The sequence below is a fragment of the Brienomyrus brachyistius genome, chromosome 1 (assembly GCF_023856365.1).
Source record: "Brienomyrus brachyistius isolate T26 chromosome 1, BBRACH_0.4, whole genome shotgun sequence".
Taxonomy (NCBI): domain Eukaryota; kingdom Metazoa; phylum Chordata; class Actinopteri; order Osteoglossiformes; family Mormyridae; genus Brienomyrus; species Brienomyrus brachyistius.
The window spans coordinates 16,589,981-16,607,235 of record NC_064533.1 but is presented as its reverse complement, the minus strand read 5'-3'; the positions used below and the strand labels follow the sequence as shown (position 1 = coordinate 16,607,235).

At 47.7% G+C, this 17,255-nt stretch overlaps 1 protein-coding gene across 2 annotated transcripts in view; it reads right to left on the bottom strand.

Moving 5' to 3' along the window:
* Positions 1–2,717: 2,717 nt before the first annotated feature.
* The window catches only part of adarb2 (adenosine deaminase RNA specific B2 (inactive)), a 118,308-nt gene continuing 103,770 nt past the window's right edge, over positions 2,718–17,255 (bottom strand). For both annotated transcript variants that reach the window (XM_049027193.1, XM_049027194.1), the window contains 6 exons: positions 14,688–14,856; positions 12,901–13,052; positions 11,376–11,544; positions 8,408–8,589; positions 5,523–5,704; positions 2,718–4,922 (listed from right to left, as the gene is read on the bottom strand). In XM_049027193.1, coding sequence (XP_048883150.1) covers positions 4,746–4,922; positions 5,523–5,704; positions 8,408–8,589; positions 11,376–11,544; positions 12,901–13,052; positions 14,688–14,856 — 1,031 coding nt within the window. In that variant the 3' untranslated portion in view covers positions 2,718–4,745. The remainder of the gene's footprint in view (positions 4,923–5,522; positions 5,705–8,407; positions 8,590–11,375; positions 11,545–12,900; positions 13,053–14,687; positions 14,857–17,255) is intronic.

Below are 17,255 nucleotides of genomic sequence, written 5' to 3'. Positions count from 1 at the left end.
TCTTTTTTGGTAGTGAACTGATTTCTCATTAGAAATTTTAAATGAATCCATTGTATATGCGCATTATTAACAAATACGAACTGAACATATTATATAGCCAATAACAGTTTTGCCAGGTTCGCTTAGCATCTTAGTGTGAAAGACAGCCGACCCCCCCAAACACAGACGAACTACGCCGTGACTGACACCCCCATGCGAACCACGTGATAATCAGGAATGACCGGCGCTCGCTGCAGGGCACTGAACGAAAGTGCACAGAAAGACGGACACGTGGTTTCATTGGAAAGAAACTGTGTTTATGCGAGTGTATATAATTGATTAGCTCCTTAATGACGCGCTTCGCCAGGGTGCGTGCGGGGACTGCCAGCTTCCTGTCGCAGGACTGCCAGGCCTAATAAGCTCAGGTGCACTATATAAATATAGTGCCTTGACGCTTATGTGTGCTATACGTCCGCGTCATTATATTCTGAGCTCGATTCGCTTGTGTAAAAAGGGTGCGTGAACCTGGAACGGCTGCATCAGCATGGAAACAGGACTGCTCCTTCCCGGTTCGGAATGGACCGAACCGGACCGACTGTGAGAGCCGTAAAACTGCAAGTCCTGAAAAGGGTCTATTTTAAATAATTTAAAAAAATGTAGGAAAGTCTTCTCAGCTTCGGAAAGAGCTTATCTGACACAGGGGTCGGTGAGATTTCAGCTGGATGCTCGCGATTGTGCCTGGACAGCTGCTGAAATTGCCAATTACCATGTTTATTGTAGTGCAGACACCTGCCTTCGGGGGTGCTGGGGGGCGAGGCGGACTCGCCGCGGCGCGGGGCGTCTATTTTACAGGGTGGTGAATTCTGGAGCTAGCGTGTGTGACACCCGTCTCAGCACTGAAAAGATAACATTTCCAAATTTATTTCCTTCTGGGGGAGGAGGTTCATCCGCAGTGGCGGTGAGAATAATCACGTGACTTCCCTGTTTCTTTGGAATCGAGCAGTTTAAACAAAGTAAGCCAACAAAAGTTTATTTCTATGGAAACGTTCTTCGCCAGGTAAGCGTTGCTCATTCAAATAAATATAATGATTATACTTCTAGAAGCACGTCAGCTCCCTGTTTGTTTATGTAGCCTTGTGATGGCGGGCTGGGCGTACGAGAGCTGCCTGCACACTGGGTCATGTCATAGACGATACCTTCAGCCCTGACTGCCCCCCCCCGGCTCCCATGATGCCTGCTGATTTTCTATGTTCTGTGTGTCACAGATTAGCGCTGCGAGCCCCCCCTGAGAATGATGGGACTGGAGGGCGCTCTCATTTCCCGGTGGGGTGTCAGGGTGGGCGGCTCTGCTCCAAAGCGGCTCTCCGCAGAGCGAGTCGAACAGCGCATCCGCACGGAGGAAGTGGATAAACATGAAAGTTAGCTAATTTAAGTTAGACGGCACTCGACGGTCCCCGGAGAGCCAAGGCGGGATTACCGTGTAAGAGGATTGGTGCGGACAGCCGCCAACCTGCCGCCAGCTGGAACAGGAGGCACGGGAAGAAAGGTGCTCCCCCCAGCAACATTAGCCCCAGGCTCTTTGTATTCTCCAAAAACACTACCGTTATACCGCTGGGACAGGCAGAATATGCGGCGGGCTGATGTAATGTAACGGACACGCACGGCGCTGCTGAGCAGGCCGGTAGGCCGAGGCCTTACCACAGTACGCCGGATGATGAATAAAGTACGTCAGGCAATAAATATACCCATTATAATGGAAGGACTGCACTCCGTATCTAAAATATGTCAGGTTTTAATTTTCGCTTGGCTGAAACTCGAGATGTTCCATCATTTTGTGATCAGAGAACTTGCTACATATATGAATGGCCGTGTTTTTTTTTGTTAAAAACAACGTGACAGCTAATGAATCACTTCGTCCCCATTATGTGTCCTAATGAATGCTTCTGGAAAATATCTTTTAAAGACTTAAGTTTCATACTTTAGTACAACGATTCATAACAAGGTGTCCAGCTTGTGTACCGTAAAAGGAACCGTTTGTAATGGCCCAGTATCCCATAATGCAATGCGGTCAGGTGATGCCCTCCACGTGGTAGCACTTCCAGAGTGGGTCTGCCATTTAGTGCCTGTGCAGCAAATTATTTACTATTCTGCATTTTTTTTATTCTTTATTATTACAGTGCTTTCAGGTGCTGGTTTTACGATCAGATATTTCAGAGGTAAATTTCGTTATGGGATCCCATGAGTTTACAACATTCCATTTTGCCACCGGTGTAAATGGTAAAAAGCATGTCATAACAGATTTGTTAATCAGATACCTTTTATTAATGTTCTTTATTTATTTAACGCTCTTTTTTTTTTTTTTTTGTCATGTCCTTTACGGGGGCGGCATGGTGGTGCAGTGGTTAGCACTGTTGCCTCACACCTCTGGGACCCGGGTTCGAGTCTCCGCCTGGGTCACATGTGTGTGGAGTTTGCATGTTCTCCCCATGTCGTCGTGGGGTTTCCTCCGGGTACTCCGGTTTCCCCCCACAGTCCACAAACATGCTGAGGCTAATTGGAGTCGTTAAATTGCCCATAGGTGTGCATGTGTGAGTGACTGGTGTGTGAGTGTGCCCTGCGATGGGCTGGCCCCCCATCCTGGGTTGTTCCCTGCCTCGTGCCCATTGCTTCCGGGATAGGCTCCGGACCCCCCGCGACCCAATAGGATAAGCGGTTTGGAAAATGGATGGATGGATGGATGTCCTTTACCCTGCTAGATGTTTTGCCAGGTCAATTCAGGACAAGTTCAATCCCGGGAATTTTATATAAAACTTATTAATTGTAATAAACCGAGTGTGCTCCTGCAAAACACATAACTCAGACTCGCCTAAACCTACCTGGACAGCATCTTCTTACTGTTGGCCAAAAAAAAAGCTGCGGTTCAGATTTTCCATTTTTTTATTTACTGAAACTGTAACATTCACTTATAAGTTAGCTTAAGTGCAATTTACAGACTAGCAGCGTATGCTCATCATCTAAATTTACATCTTTAATTCTGTGATACTCTAATGACTCCTTACTTTTTTTTTTTGTTTGTTTTTACAAATATTACAGATTTACACCCATTGATGTGAATATTGCCATTCCGACAGACAGTCACTTTGGCTGTCTGTACACACGTAAGGGCTTTGCTTTCGGACCGTGAGCATTAACCATTGTCGTATTTTGGAAATGGTCAGGTGTTTGATGGATTGATGAGCATCATGCTCAGGTAGCTGTCGCCAGGATGGTGCCAAGTGCTTCGCTGGTGATCGAGACCTTGCTGTGGACGCAGAATCTCTTTGCATACATCAGAACCCGTGTCCTCTGTCACAGCCGTGTAGGTTGAGACTGACAATTCAGACCTCGTTGTACACAAAATAAAAGTCCTTTAACTGAATACAAGCGGTTTTTTTTATGTAACTCTTGATATAACTTGCTTTATTTTGGTCAGTGTAGTTCTACATTTATATGTCAAACCCCAGCAATACATCACTAGGTGAGGGACCTGAAATCATCATTTTTTTTAAAGGTTGATGTCAGGTCACTTTCATTTAAACTGGGGTAACATTTAAGGTAAGTTTCTGTGTGTTTTTGGTGTGTTCTGTCCGCAGGGCTATCGGTGATGTCATCTGGCACCCCCGCTGTACCGTCTCAGCAGGAACACGGAGTGATTCATGTGCCATGTCAGAGCAAATAGCACCAGCAAATAGTGAATGTGAGAACAATGTCTATCTGACTCAGTCAGAGCAGGGAGGGTAACAGCATGAGGCCACTAGGGGGCGGTGGCTTTTAATGTATGTCGTGATGTACTCCTGATACACTCCTATGAAAAAATAAATGTTTACATGTAGCAAAACAAATGGTCCTGATAATCTGTAATAGCTAATAGTTTCACACGCAAGAGACAGATGGTGCAAAAATGGGAAAGTCGAGCGTGCCCTGTCTGCTGATTTCGATCTAAAAATCCCAAAGGGAGACAGTGGCTGGAAGGGTGGTGTTTTCCAGCGTGGGCTGGGTCAGAGCGATGCTGAATGAATGGGGGGCCTTTCTTAGCTGCCTCACCAGTCGTTTCCATGCCAACGAGTCACACCCTCCTCTCAGTTAGGGGGGCAGTTTGTTGACAGCATTCAGCCTACGTGTGAAATAGGGGTTGTGAGTGTGAAGGTGGGGTGGGGGGGGTCTGTCCCCTGGTTTACGTCCTGTGCCATGTCCCCCCCCCCTGATTTCATGTTTTTGCAAGGTCAAATTGCGCTACTGGTCTACTTTCAACAGGGGTGGGCAGACAGACGGAGGGATGGTGAGGGTGCGGTGGTCCTGCTTTGCACACGTCACTGCGGTGGTCCTGCTTTGCACACGTCACTGTGACAGCGCCTTTAACTGGGTGGCCATGGAGATAAAAGGCTGGAAATGGCTGATGACACGATAACTGCTGCCTTTCACTCTGGTAGAGGTTAGCGCTCCACTGGGGCGACAGCCCCCACCCTGCATGGAGCAGCAGGCTGCGGGCACTGGCGAGGTGTCCTGGGCTCCTGAGTTCTCATTGCCCACATCTCCGCCCATTTCTCCACGGAGTCTCTGCCTAATTATCCACCCACACCCCCGCCCACGTTTCCACCGACATCACCTTCGTTTTTGGTAATTCTCTTTTCACTTCCTCCACAAGCTCTCCTTGAAGAGCAGACACCCTGATCACCTACCAAGAACCACGTCCCAACCCCACCCTGGCCCCTCCTCCCTTCTGGTCTTCAGACTGGCAGTTCAAACTGGTCCAGTTCAGGTGGCTTTTTTACCCAGGTGCCCAGTCCTGCTTCTCGCAGTGAGCGAAACAGCTGCTGCTTTGCAGCCTGGTAGGATCGGGCGGCCAGCTTGGCCTCGGCGTATACCAGTGGCGTTTCCCCATGGCTCGTCGTGTGCGTGCTCAGCTGTGGGGTGGGGTGGGGGGGGGGGTGAAGAGAGGAGCAAAACAAAACGAATGAGGCGGCACAAACGGGGGGACTTCAGCAGCTGTGTAATCTCCCATTTAAATTTCACAAGCAATTTAACACTCTCTGTGCTTTTGTGCCTTTCCTTTGTTGCAAAAAAAGAGCAGCAAATGAGGATATGGGGGGGGGCGTCTTTGAGATGATGCTGTGTGTTCCCACATGCGACTGCAAGTGCAGGGGGGGGGGGTTTCTGGGGGAGGCCATTTGAGAGCTTTTCAAAATAATTATGATTTGCCAGTCATTACGCTTTAACCATATGCGATACGTCTGGCATAAAACCTTCATGATGAAATTTAAGGTAGACTTTCTGTTTGCTAATAGACTAATCCATGGAGCAGGTCTTTCAGGCAGCTGTCAGGATGGTTGGGTGTGTCAGAGGGATTCCTTTGCGTGTGCGGCGAGAGCGGATTGCCTCAGATGCTCCTCTCAACGCGGTTTGGAGTGGGACAGCTCTGCGGGGTATGGCAGCGGATCCTGTCTGTAAACGCCAGCAGGGTCCCATGGGAATAGTAACTAGGACCCACACCCACTCTGGCTCACCTTCCGGCGCAGCCTGGCCCAGCGCGCGAACAGCCCACGCTTGCAGAGCCGCGACGCCGCCCCTGAATCCCTCCTCTTGCCCGTGGCGGCGTTCACCACCTCCAGCTGGCCGTCACCCACCGTCCAGTTCACGCTGAAGCAGGGCGACTTTCCCGGCTGACGGCTGTCATCGCGGCTGAGGCCTGTGGCAGACAGGAAGGGGTGGAGTCAGAGTGGGAGGGGTCTCAAAAGATACTGTGCCTACCTCAGCTGAGAGCTCAGGGCCCCGAAATGAAAGTTTGATGAACAAGTCAGCATCTGCATGGAGAATCTACAGGTGGTTGTTGACCACCCAATTGCAGTTCTGAGTGTCTGGAATATACTTTATATGTTTAGTTTGCTCATTGTAACTGGTTTCCATACAAAAACTGAAAGCCTTCAGTCTTCCTTCAGACATTCACAGTGTAATGTCAGTCTACCTCTCACTCCAGTAACAATTTTGGCTTTACTGTAATTACATTTGGGGGGGGGGGGGGGCTTGTAGGTCTGATGTAATCACTGTGCTATTGAGCTTCTACATCTGCCCACTTGCATGTAATACGGGCCTTTCAATCAGACATTCGAAAACAACACTGCTTAGCGACGGCCTTAGCGACGGCTTCTGGCGTGCCGTGTGGATTATTCATGATGCTTCTTTCCTTCGTAACGATGCACTTTCTGCTGATCTTGTGCCGTGAGTTTGACCCTAAACGCTTAACGTATCTGAACATGCTTGCACTGAAACGCCCGTCCGCCACATCTCTGGCTGCTTAGACGCAAGTCACCTTATCAGTCTTTTAATGTTGGCCATAAAAGTGAAAATTACATTAAAAGAGAGGCGCCAGTTATTGTAATACCTGACTGCTGGAATCTGGTTTCCATTAGGGGGAGCTGGTCTGTTATTGGCAGCATGCCGTAATCCTACACACTGCGTACTTTGAAGTCCCCCTCGCTAGTTAAATGCTCGGTTAGCGTTTGCAGTATAAAAAGGTCATGGACCTCGAGAATCTCTAAAGATTTGTGTGAGCGAATAAAATCCTTCAAGATTTACACAAGAATCGCACGGAATTTGATGGGCTCCCAGCCAAAGACGTTCAACCCGGCCAGATAAACAAGGGAAGCTCCCGAGAGTCTGTTTGTCCGTAGCTGGAGGAACGGCATGGCGAGCTCCGCCCACTTGAGCATGCAGGTCCTGATCAATCCTTCAGGGGTCCCCGTCTGTGGTAAACACCCCTCTGAGGCACGTGGATGGGCTGGGCTTTTCAATCACCATTCCAGGGAACAGAGCCTTACAACACGCCTCGAGGACAAATTTTCCGGAAAGGATGCGGAATATCGTCGCTAAGGTATTCTGCCAGAATGAGTAGCTTTAAACTGAGGTAATAGCTCATTTTCACTCTGTTATTTGAGATTCGACTGATATTAATGATATTAATGATAGACTGCTCTCCGCTACTTGACTTGATCCACACAGTCTTATCTGTGTTATCGTCTTATCGAGCGGCCAGCTGCAGGTGATTATGGGAGTCCTTTGCACACCTATTGTTGCCGTGGAGACAATGCGGGTAGCCCAGCAGAGCGTGACGCGGGCGAAAAGGCCGGTGCTGAGGTCCGTCAAGGCCTGATTTGCACAGGGTGATGAATGGGCCAGACAGCCCGCCCCAAAGTCGCATGCTGAATACCGCTGATGAGCTCTGTGATTGAATTGATTTCGAAGACGCCGACCGCTGCAGGCACCTTTGTTGTGGGAGCTCAGCGGTGGCCCCAGGAACAAAGATCGCCGATCACCAGCCCAAGTTCCGTCCAAAACATTGCCAAGTGGTGCGACTCTGCAGACCGAAGGTCAAATGGATACTAAAAATGCTGCTTAGATAGAATGAAATGGCCCAGAGCTGATAAAATGATTGACGCTTGTACACTCTCTGTAGCTATCGCTATTATCATCAACACCATCAGTGTCATCGTGACTTGAATTGGTGTCATACCTCTGACAGAACATTCCAGAGAAATTTGCAGAACGATAATAAGGAGAATAGCTGGATGGACACCTACAGGTTCATGAGGAACGATAAATTGAACTGTATGTGAATGCGGAAAACATTGCTTAGCAATTACTGGTTAACTGTGGCAAATCAGTCCCCTAACGTTAGGACACCAGCCATGGTATAGTGTCACGTGGCAAATCCGTACCCATCCTGCTTACTTGAGCAGAAACCAGCCCCTCTATTGCCCCATGTGGGGATGAAGAGCCGGTAGGCAGGAAGACAACACTATGAAAGTAAACTCCAACGAGTACCATTGGTGTCTGCCGTCGTTAGCCTTGCTCAACATACCTCATATTTCCAAAACGTTCCTTAATCGTAACTAACATCACAAATAGCGAAGCATCTGTGCAGGGTCGTTAATGTTCATGTTAGTATCTCTCCGGTCCCGATTCTTCTTCTTAACGATAGTAACAAACTCCCTCTGTTGTCACAGCACAGAGGGTGATGCCGTTTAAACCAAATGCAAGAATGTGTAGGACGAAACCGGCGACCGAATCGAGGACATCATAACAGTTTACGATTTTTTTACTGTGAGACTTAACTGGTGTGAGACGGAGTATTTTACAAACTACAAGAGAATTTCTAAAGGTTTCCTTAAGCCATTCTTGCTGAAATAATTGGGCTCATGTTTAATTCATTGTTTTATTTCCGTGTATCGAGAGAAATGTATCAGAGCGTCTCTCAGAGGCACGTTGGGTGTTGGATCGGGATATGAAAACCACGCTGCTTGGTTCAAGAATAGAACGGGGCCCTTTCAACTTTCACCGTCAAGTTTTTGCAAGTTGCCTGGTGCAGTTGTGCACGTCGGCGTGAGGAACGTACCACTGAGCAGGAGCTGGTTGCGCCTGTATGACGGTGGTAGGGTGTCGACGTGCTCCAGGCGCCGTGCCACCGTCCGGGAGAAGTGGCCCGGGTGCCGGAGGCTGCCAACCGTCAGGCTGTGCAGGTAGATGGGCTCCACAAAGTGCGTGAGCAGGGATCCCTGTAGGCCCAGAACGTTCCACCTGTAGGAGGATGAGGGTGCATGTTAGGATGAGCGTGGAAGAGGGCAGGGCGTTAGACATGCGGCATTCACCCCTGGGCTCGTTAACATCGAGACACCACCCTTTTTATTTAATTTAATAAACAAGAGTAGCAGCAAAGTGACATCACCTCCTCCCCCCTCAGGTTTGCTGTACGGGGAATCTGTTTACCAGCTTTAATGCCACGCTCCGTCCACACTACCGTCAAATTAATAATATTACTAAAACATAGCGCGGTGCTTGAAGCTGTCATGTACAAAGCCCAGTGAGTCAACCCCCCCCACAGAACGCTGCTTGTGGTAATGCTTAGCTTTGCTATCACATAAGGACTGGGGGGGGGCAACCTGCAATTAACAACACGGTACTTACCTTAAACGAGACATTATACACAGCACCAGATCTTACCCAAAGGCCATTTCCAAATAGGGGAAACTGTGTAAACAAACTAACGCTAAGTGATTTCAGTAATTTACGAGTTTCTTTTTTAACGTTTGCGTTTCGAAACCTGTAGTAGAGCAGATTTTCTTTGTCCTGTTTTGCGATGAAATTTTAGGCCCCTAATGACATCAACCACCTTGATGAACGTCTGCCCTAAACAAGGTTGTGTGTAAATATCTCTCATATTAACATATTAGCCTGCGTAAACAGTCATGATGCTAATACCCCAATGGTCCGGCTCCAAATAACCCATCTGTGTCATGTTTTATTGCACTAGTAGTAGACCCAATGTGCTGATGGGCCAGGCAACTTCCTCCTCCTCCTCCTCTCTCCAGGAAGATGGAAGAACAAGCAGAAGCTTCACTACCAGCTTCCGTTAATGAATCTCCGAAAAGCACAATCACTGCTGCAAATTGTGCTGCAAATTTTTTACCACAATTGTTCTCCTTTTAATTAATGTTTCTTCATCATTACTGCTAATTATTGCGGCCGCCTCTTCTCCCCTCACATCTTTATTTATGATTAATAATGAGTCATTACATTCTCGCGTCTCATAACAGTCAATGAACAAACATCTCCTTTCAAGAATCACTCAGTGACTCACACCTAGTCCCCTGTACTACCTATGGAGCAATCTGTTCCCCCCTCCCAGCCCCCACCCAAAAACAGAAATGATTTAGCTTGCAATATTAATTTGCCCAGGATGCAGTGCTGTGAATTAGAAACATCTTTTAATCTCATGCAAGAAGAGACAGCCATCTGGTGACTGTAAGGATGCGAGGGGCAGCCTTCATCTCTTCCTCATACTCGGCCTTCTCCCGCTCCGTAAACGCGCCCATTAAAGTAATGTGTTCATCTACATAAAACTCAAATGGAATATAAAGGATAATACTCATGTGAAATCCATTCTGGCCCTCAATTAAAGCGGCCGCCGGTTTAATTAAACATCTACTCCGGTCAGCTGGTTCTGTCTCGGCACCCAATCTATGCAGAACCTTGTCGTCAGATGCCGTTACCGTAAAGCTTCTGTCTGCTAAAACAGACGGGGCTGCCACTTTACAGCGGCGGACGTGATGGGGGAGACCACGGGCAGAGCCGAGGGGGGGGGGGGGTGGCTGGATGCTGGGATCAGCTGACATGGGCCCAGCGATGGGGGCAAGGAGCCAAGCCGCTCACTCTGCTCCTTAGCATGACCTTGATTAGCCGCCCCCGTGACCCACCCACTCCAGTGGAGGTACTGGTATGATTTACAGGGATATAAAGCAAGATAGGGGCCAGGGGGGCGGCGAGGGGGGGTTGTCCCTTCTCTTTTTATTCTCTTTTTTGTGATGTAATTGCTTTCACCCCGGCGCTGACCTGGCTAGATTTAATCGGAGCATTTCCAGCCCCGGCCAACTGGATCCAATTGGTTAAATTAATGTCGGTGGTGGTGGAGACTGTCTGCCCCCCAACCCCCATCCCACACAATAGTGGTTTAACAAAACTGCCCATGAATCCTCACTCAGCCCAGGTTTACAAGAATGGCTGGAGTGGTGGGATCCAACAGCGACGTCTGCACAGATCCCAATGTGTGCCAATGGAACTGCCCCTGCCCCAACACACAAGCATACACACACACACACACACCAAGACACACTAAGTTCTCTCCTAATGCTAAAGTGACGGAATGAAATTCAGCCCTATTTTAAACTGCCCACATCCCCAAAAATCCTTCATTTAGCCACAACTGTAAAACCAACATGCTGTATAATGCCAGTATATATAAAACATCAGCTGTTTCTCTGCCATTCAACGAAATCTGTCCAAATAGGGGCTACTCAATCTCTGCCTATGGACATAAGCCAAGACATGCACTCTGATCCCCGAGCTTACAACACAAACACATCTGAATCAACCCAGAGAGGTATGGTGACAAAAGCACCCAAAACATTTTATGTATTTTGTTGCCGTTGGAAGGCACTGCTGCCTTCATATATAGCGTCTGCTCCTGGCCGCAAAAGACTTACTGTATATAATAATAATAGTGATATAAGATTGAGTTTGGGATGGTAACGGTTTAGTTAGCATCTGTTTTCACCAAGCCTGCAGGAGCAGATAAAGGCAGAGCAGCCCGCTGTTCTTCATTATGACTGTTTTTCAGTTCATTAGGCAGTGCTGGGCCTAGAAGGCCGGTCGCACGCACATACGCACCGTGACACGGCCCATTCATCACACCGTTAGCACCTGACGCTAATTCAGCCTGTTCTGTCACTCGCCTGGCGATCTGGTTAAATGGGCAGTAGCCTTGGCCCCAGGGTGCCGGGGGGGGCGATGGCTCCCAGGAGGCCTACCTGGAGATCTTGTCTGTGCAGGACATGGTGATGAGCTGCTCCCCCTGAAGCACGCCGTCCCATGTCTGTGTGTCGGTACTGGAGCGTACGGGCAGGGTGCCCTCGCCAGACTCCACCTTAGCCCGGAGTTTCCCGTGTGGTTTCTTCACCAGCGGCCGGCCAGCGTGCACTAGGTGGAGGGGGGGGAACCAGTAAATCACATGCTAAGGGGGGCGGTGCTGCTATATGGCGCCCGTTCAAATAGGTTATTACTCTGAAGGCCAGAATTCATAACCGCATTTCATTGTCGGTAACATTTCTCTGACTGCATCACGTTATGCTGTAATGGATTCGGCACCGTATGGAGAAAATCTAATGAACTCGCCAAACTGAATGTCGGCTGCATTATTTCATGCGAGAATAACTCAGAGGTAAGTAACTATGTTAGTTATGATCCTGTGCTCCCGGGACGCTGTGTGGGCCTCGAATCTAAGCGATTTACTATTCCAAAACTGCATTATCTACAGTTTATTTCTACAAAGAAGTCCCACGATTTCCCGGTAACATTAACAAAACAGCAAAATCAGACTCTCGATTCACATCACAGCTAGTTAAATATAAAAGTGGTGGATGTGCTGTTAAGTGCCAGCTGTCATTTGGATCGATGTACAAGACGTTTTCTGTTTCATTCTGCAGCTATTTGTCTTGTTAAACAGGATACTGATGCATCTCCAAATTTGCAGCTTTAACCTTAATTTGCACTCAGTTAACAAGACTTTAATTAAAGCGGAGGACTAATTGGTGACTGGGTATAGCATACTGTGGCAGCCAGTCAGAGCAGAGGAAAGTCAAAATACATATAGTGTAAAATATACTATGGAGTATATATTAATCGTACAGTGTTATGAGTGTGTGCATTAAATCGGCAGCAGATAATATTACTGCTGTTGCTATGATGCCTCAACATCTGACTTTGCTATGAAAAAACAGCGATGTGGGAAATTTCGTGGGTAAGTGTAAAGGAGGATTATTCTCTCCCCCTCTCCGTCACACTCTTCCTACAAGAAAAAAGGGCTCAGTTAAGCCCTGAGTTCTCCTCTGAAGGGTCGAGGAGCAGAAAGAAAAGGTATTACGGAGTCCAGCTGCAGAACTCATTTCCTAATCTGCAAAGGCTGACTGATGAACGTCTTTAAGGGATTTTTTGACCAAGCAAGAGAAGTTCAGCTCTTCCCAGGAAGGCGTGCTTTTTAATACAGTGATTACTCTGCACACCGTACTCTAAAAATATCATAATACTAGGACCATGTTAGCCATGTTTCAACAGAATGGGACCCCATTTTGGCTCCAATGCGACTCCCAGACATGGAAGACTCCAGAAGAGACATATGTGTCATGCAGAAAAGGAAGATATTTGACACTGAGGCCTAAAACAGAAACACAAATAAGGTTCAGGGTATGGATAACGCCAGACTGTGGGCTCGATCCCGTTAAAGCCATGGTGCAGGTGGATCTGGGTCACGTGACCCTGGAGAGAAGGCAGCCTTACGATCGGTGGAGATTTCATAGGGAGAGTTGAGCCGGGCGTCCCCACAAGGAGATGTGCTGATGTACATGTGGAACAGGATGTTCTCCCTCAGCCGGAAGCTGGCCTCCTTGTGCCGGATGAAGATCGACTGCTCCCAGTCTGCCTTGTTTTTGCTTCCGACAGACATCGCCAAGAAGGAGATGGGGAGGGAAAATCAGTTTTAAAAAAGCACGGGACAACCAAGGCTGGATCTGAGGCTGTCAGCATGCCGGCCATCGAGCAGCGAGTGTGCCCCCTGTTGGTGTGTAGTATTTCTGCATCACGTGGGGCATACATTTGTGCTCCCTAAAATCTCTTTGTAAGGTTTAGGAACCTGGGAAAGGTATCAAAGGCAGGTAGGATGGGGGGGGGGTGTAGTAGTGCTTGAACTCGTTCTCTGCTATGGCCAGTGGGAGGGGAAATCTGCAGCACTCACACTGAACTATGCAGACTCTGCTCAGCTGATGGTTGATGGCGCAGAAGAAGGCTGCGACCACCCCCTGATGCCGAGCTATAGAGCCCTATCATTAAGGTACATGGCTTCTGACTTCTGTGCTGTTAGTTCTGTCATTCCCAGAATGCACTGGGCTCAGCCACATTCTGTAACATGACAAACGGGCTCAAAATTCGTGGCGTCTGAAGATGGAGTTAATTGAACAAAAATGTTGGTCACTTGATAGTGAATACAGTAGGCACGTAGCCACATACCGAAATAATTGGTTTGACTTTTATTTTTTCAAACCAATCAGACACATAGCCCCCTTGAAATTTGCTTTATGCCCCTGGTTGGCAGCCCCCACCCCCGACAAAATTTATTTTTAGATATGGATCTGGGCTACAGTCTTGCATCTTGCCATTCATTGGAGAATGAATTTCAATGTGAAATCCGTGGTTATGAACACTCTGCAAGATGAGGTGAGGCTCCTTCACACCTATACAGGGTTTACAAACGCCCCAGGGCGCGATTCCTAACCTCAAACTCCAGCAGTAGGCACTGTCCCATCGTCCAGGGAGCATCGTCAGGCCCCCCGCGGACTCTACAGTGTATGCAGTCGGTTTTCGCCCCCTTGAGAGTCCCAGTTTATTCATTTAATCGCGTGTTGCGAGATGACGAAGGTCATCTCCAGTATGCAAATTTGACATTAAGGAGATCTCCCATTCCACCGGCACGTCGCAGCAGGGCGGCCGCTTAGCATAGCAATCTGCAAGCGGGCGCAGAGCCTCGTCTCTCGCATTAAGACGCCTCGAGGAGGCGTAATGTCCGATTAGGGATCTCCGTGCGGCTAAACGGCAGATAAAATCACCCGGCAGGTTTTGAGAAAGTTTAAAACACAGTCCAAACACAATCCAAACCTTTGTTCCTGAGAATAATAATAATAAAATTATTATGTAACATTACATACCAACACTTATCCTTCACTAAAGATAAGTGGGCTTTGGAACAATTATGCATGGTGGGCAGAGGCTTAATTATGAGAATATATTTGATTTATGAACCTTAACTGTTACCATGGTGCTAATTATTGCTACAATCATCACACATATAAAAAGTTCAGAGTAAGAGACAACTGTACGACGCACATGTCAAAGATATTATGGTGAACTTTGTAGTAGTTTCAGTATTAATAAAAACTACATAATTTAAATGTCACAGTGACACGGTTGAAATATAGTCTTTTTTTAGACTTTTACATAATTTATATGATTAGTTGTTTATCCACTGCTTTGAGGATATATAACTTCATTGGCAGCAGTAACACGCGTCTCACCTGAGGAAAAGCTCCAGCTGAGTGTAGAGGAACCGCAGGAAGGCTCTTCTGGCGATGACCTCAGCGTGGCAGTCATGCACCGCCAGGCCCTGCTCGCTGATGTACTCGCCACTCAGGCATTTGGTGCCGGTCGATATGGCAATGACCTGGGCTTGCCTGAGATCCAGACCTGGGGGGTGGGGGGGGATATAGGTCACAGGAAGAGCAGGTGAGTCCATACCACTCAGTAGGGTGACGAGGAGGAGGAGATGGGCCATACTCACAATCACAATCATACCCATGCATCTATCCATCTTCTGTAACCGTCTATCTTATTCAGGGTCACGGGGGGTCTGGAGCTTTTCCAACTCAGGATGAGGCACCAACCCATTATACCAATCTGGCACATAGCCCATACCCCCCCCCCCCATATCCCATAGCACACCTACAGGTAATTAGTAACTACATTTAACGTGAGATTTAACCACCGCATGTTTTTGACTGCTGGGGGAGGGGGGGCACTGGAGTACCCAGAGGGAACCCCACGATGACACAGTGAGAAAATGACAGCTATGGAGTTATGGCAGAGAATCCTGGTCCTAGAGGTGTGAGGCAACGGTGCTAATTCCTGCGCCACCATGCTGCCCCCCCCCCCCCCAAATATACATATATCACAGAAGGTAGGGAGAAGGTAAACAAGTGAAATAAAGGAAAAAAATCTGACAAATGTAAGGCGGGAAATAGTAAACAGATCTTGTACAAAATAGTGAGAAAGACCAGGTAGCAGCATCATTGTTAGCTGGCTATCAGTGCAATAAGGTGACAAGTGTAATGTACTATGTATGTGTAAAAATAGCAAGCAGTCACAAGTAAACTAGCGACAGTGATTAGCAGTAGTATTCCGTTCTGGAGTGAAGTAAGTGATGGCTTCAGATTAATCTTTTAAGGCAGATTCATGAAAAAAATCCCTGTCACCATTTTCTATTTTGAATATGTCAATATTAGGACTATTGGATACATTTCCATGTCAATTACCAGTTTATCACCATATCTACATAATTAAATTAGTGACTGGCTGTAAAATTCACACAGTGCTTCACGCGGTGTGCTGTATCCTCATGTGCAGAACAGTCCACATTCCCCGAGCATCAGTGTTAACGCCACGTGTCATAATCGGGATGATTGATGGAGCTCCTGGAGCCGGAGGTTTGGTGTGAATTAATGCGCTAAAACTGTCTACAGTAAACAAAGGCGTTTTGCATCTTAAGTGCCGCCATTAGAGATGCTGGTATTAATGAATTAACTCGTGATCCTGAAGCAGGGGATGGGGGGGGGTTGTGGGCTTTTTGCGAGCGAAGTGACAAAACCATGAGCAAGCGGGATGAAGAAGAAGCAGAATGCTGAACAAGCCTGCAACAGACACCCCGTTCATCTGACTGCTGGGAGACATTCAGTAGCTTCTGCTTTGTTTTGTTTAGTTTTTTGCCTGAATGAAACCTGGCTATGTGGCAGCTTCGCTCAGTGTGCTTAACGGCACTTTCTCTTCAAAACAACAGAATCTTTCCATCTTTCTGGAAATTCAGGCTTCAGTGCTCTCTGCCAGACCTGCAGGCGGCGGGTAACATATGAACTTTTATCTTCAGAGCACCAGATGGTACCGCACACATGGCTGGACCACCTTTACAACATGGGGTTGGCTATAAGAATGATGAAAATATCGAGGCAGAGTTAAAGGGCTAGCCTTAGAAATCTATCACGCTGCCTTTAAAGCATCATCAAAAAGTCTGCTGCTATGTGAATGGATGCCAGGAAAAACATTCAATCAGTAAACAAAGAGAATCTACAAGAAATAAATCAATAGTTGACGGACATCCACCCCAATGCTGGACGAATGCTTCATTCATGGATTAATGGAAGAGATCATCATGTCCAGTGGAACTGTCCACTGAAATTTCAATACATATACCTGTCACTCGCTGTCGTTTTAAACTAGCTACTAATTTGTGCCAAGTAGCTAGAGGACATCCTGTGAAGGACTTAGCTAATGCCCAGAAAAGCAGGTATCAGAATTCCTATGAGGGCCTCGACTAACAACCCACAAAGCAGCTAGTGGACTTCCAGTGAGGGCCTTGGCTAACATCTCAGACAGCTGCTAGCAGACTTGCTGTGAAGGCCTTAGCTAACATCCCGCGAAGCAGCTAACAGACATTCTGTGAGGGCCTTGGCTACCATCTTAGAAATTACCCAGCTTACTTCTTGTGAAAGTCTCGGCTAACATCCCGCAAAGCAGCTAACAGACTTCCCGTGAGGGCCTTAGTTACCATCTTAGAAAGCACCCAGCTCACTTCCTGTGAGGGCCTCAACTTACAACCCACAAAGCAGCTAGCACACTTCCTGTGAAGGTCTTAGCTAATATCCTGCGAAGCGGCTAACAGACATTCTGTGTGGGCCTTAGTTACCATCTTCGAAAGCACCCAGCTCACTTCCTGTGAGGGCCTTAGTTACCATCTTCGAAAGCACCCAGCTCACGTCCTGTGAGGGCCTTAGTTACCATCTTAGAAAGCACCCAGCTCACTTCCTGTGAGGGCC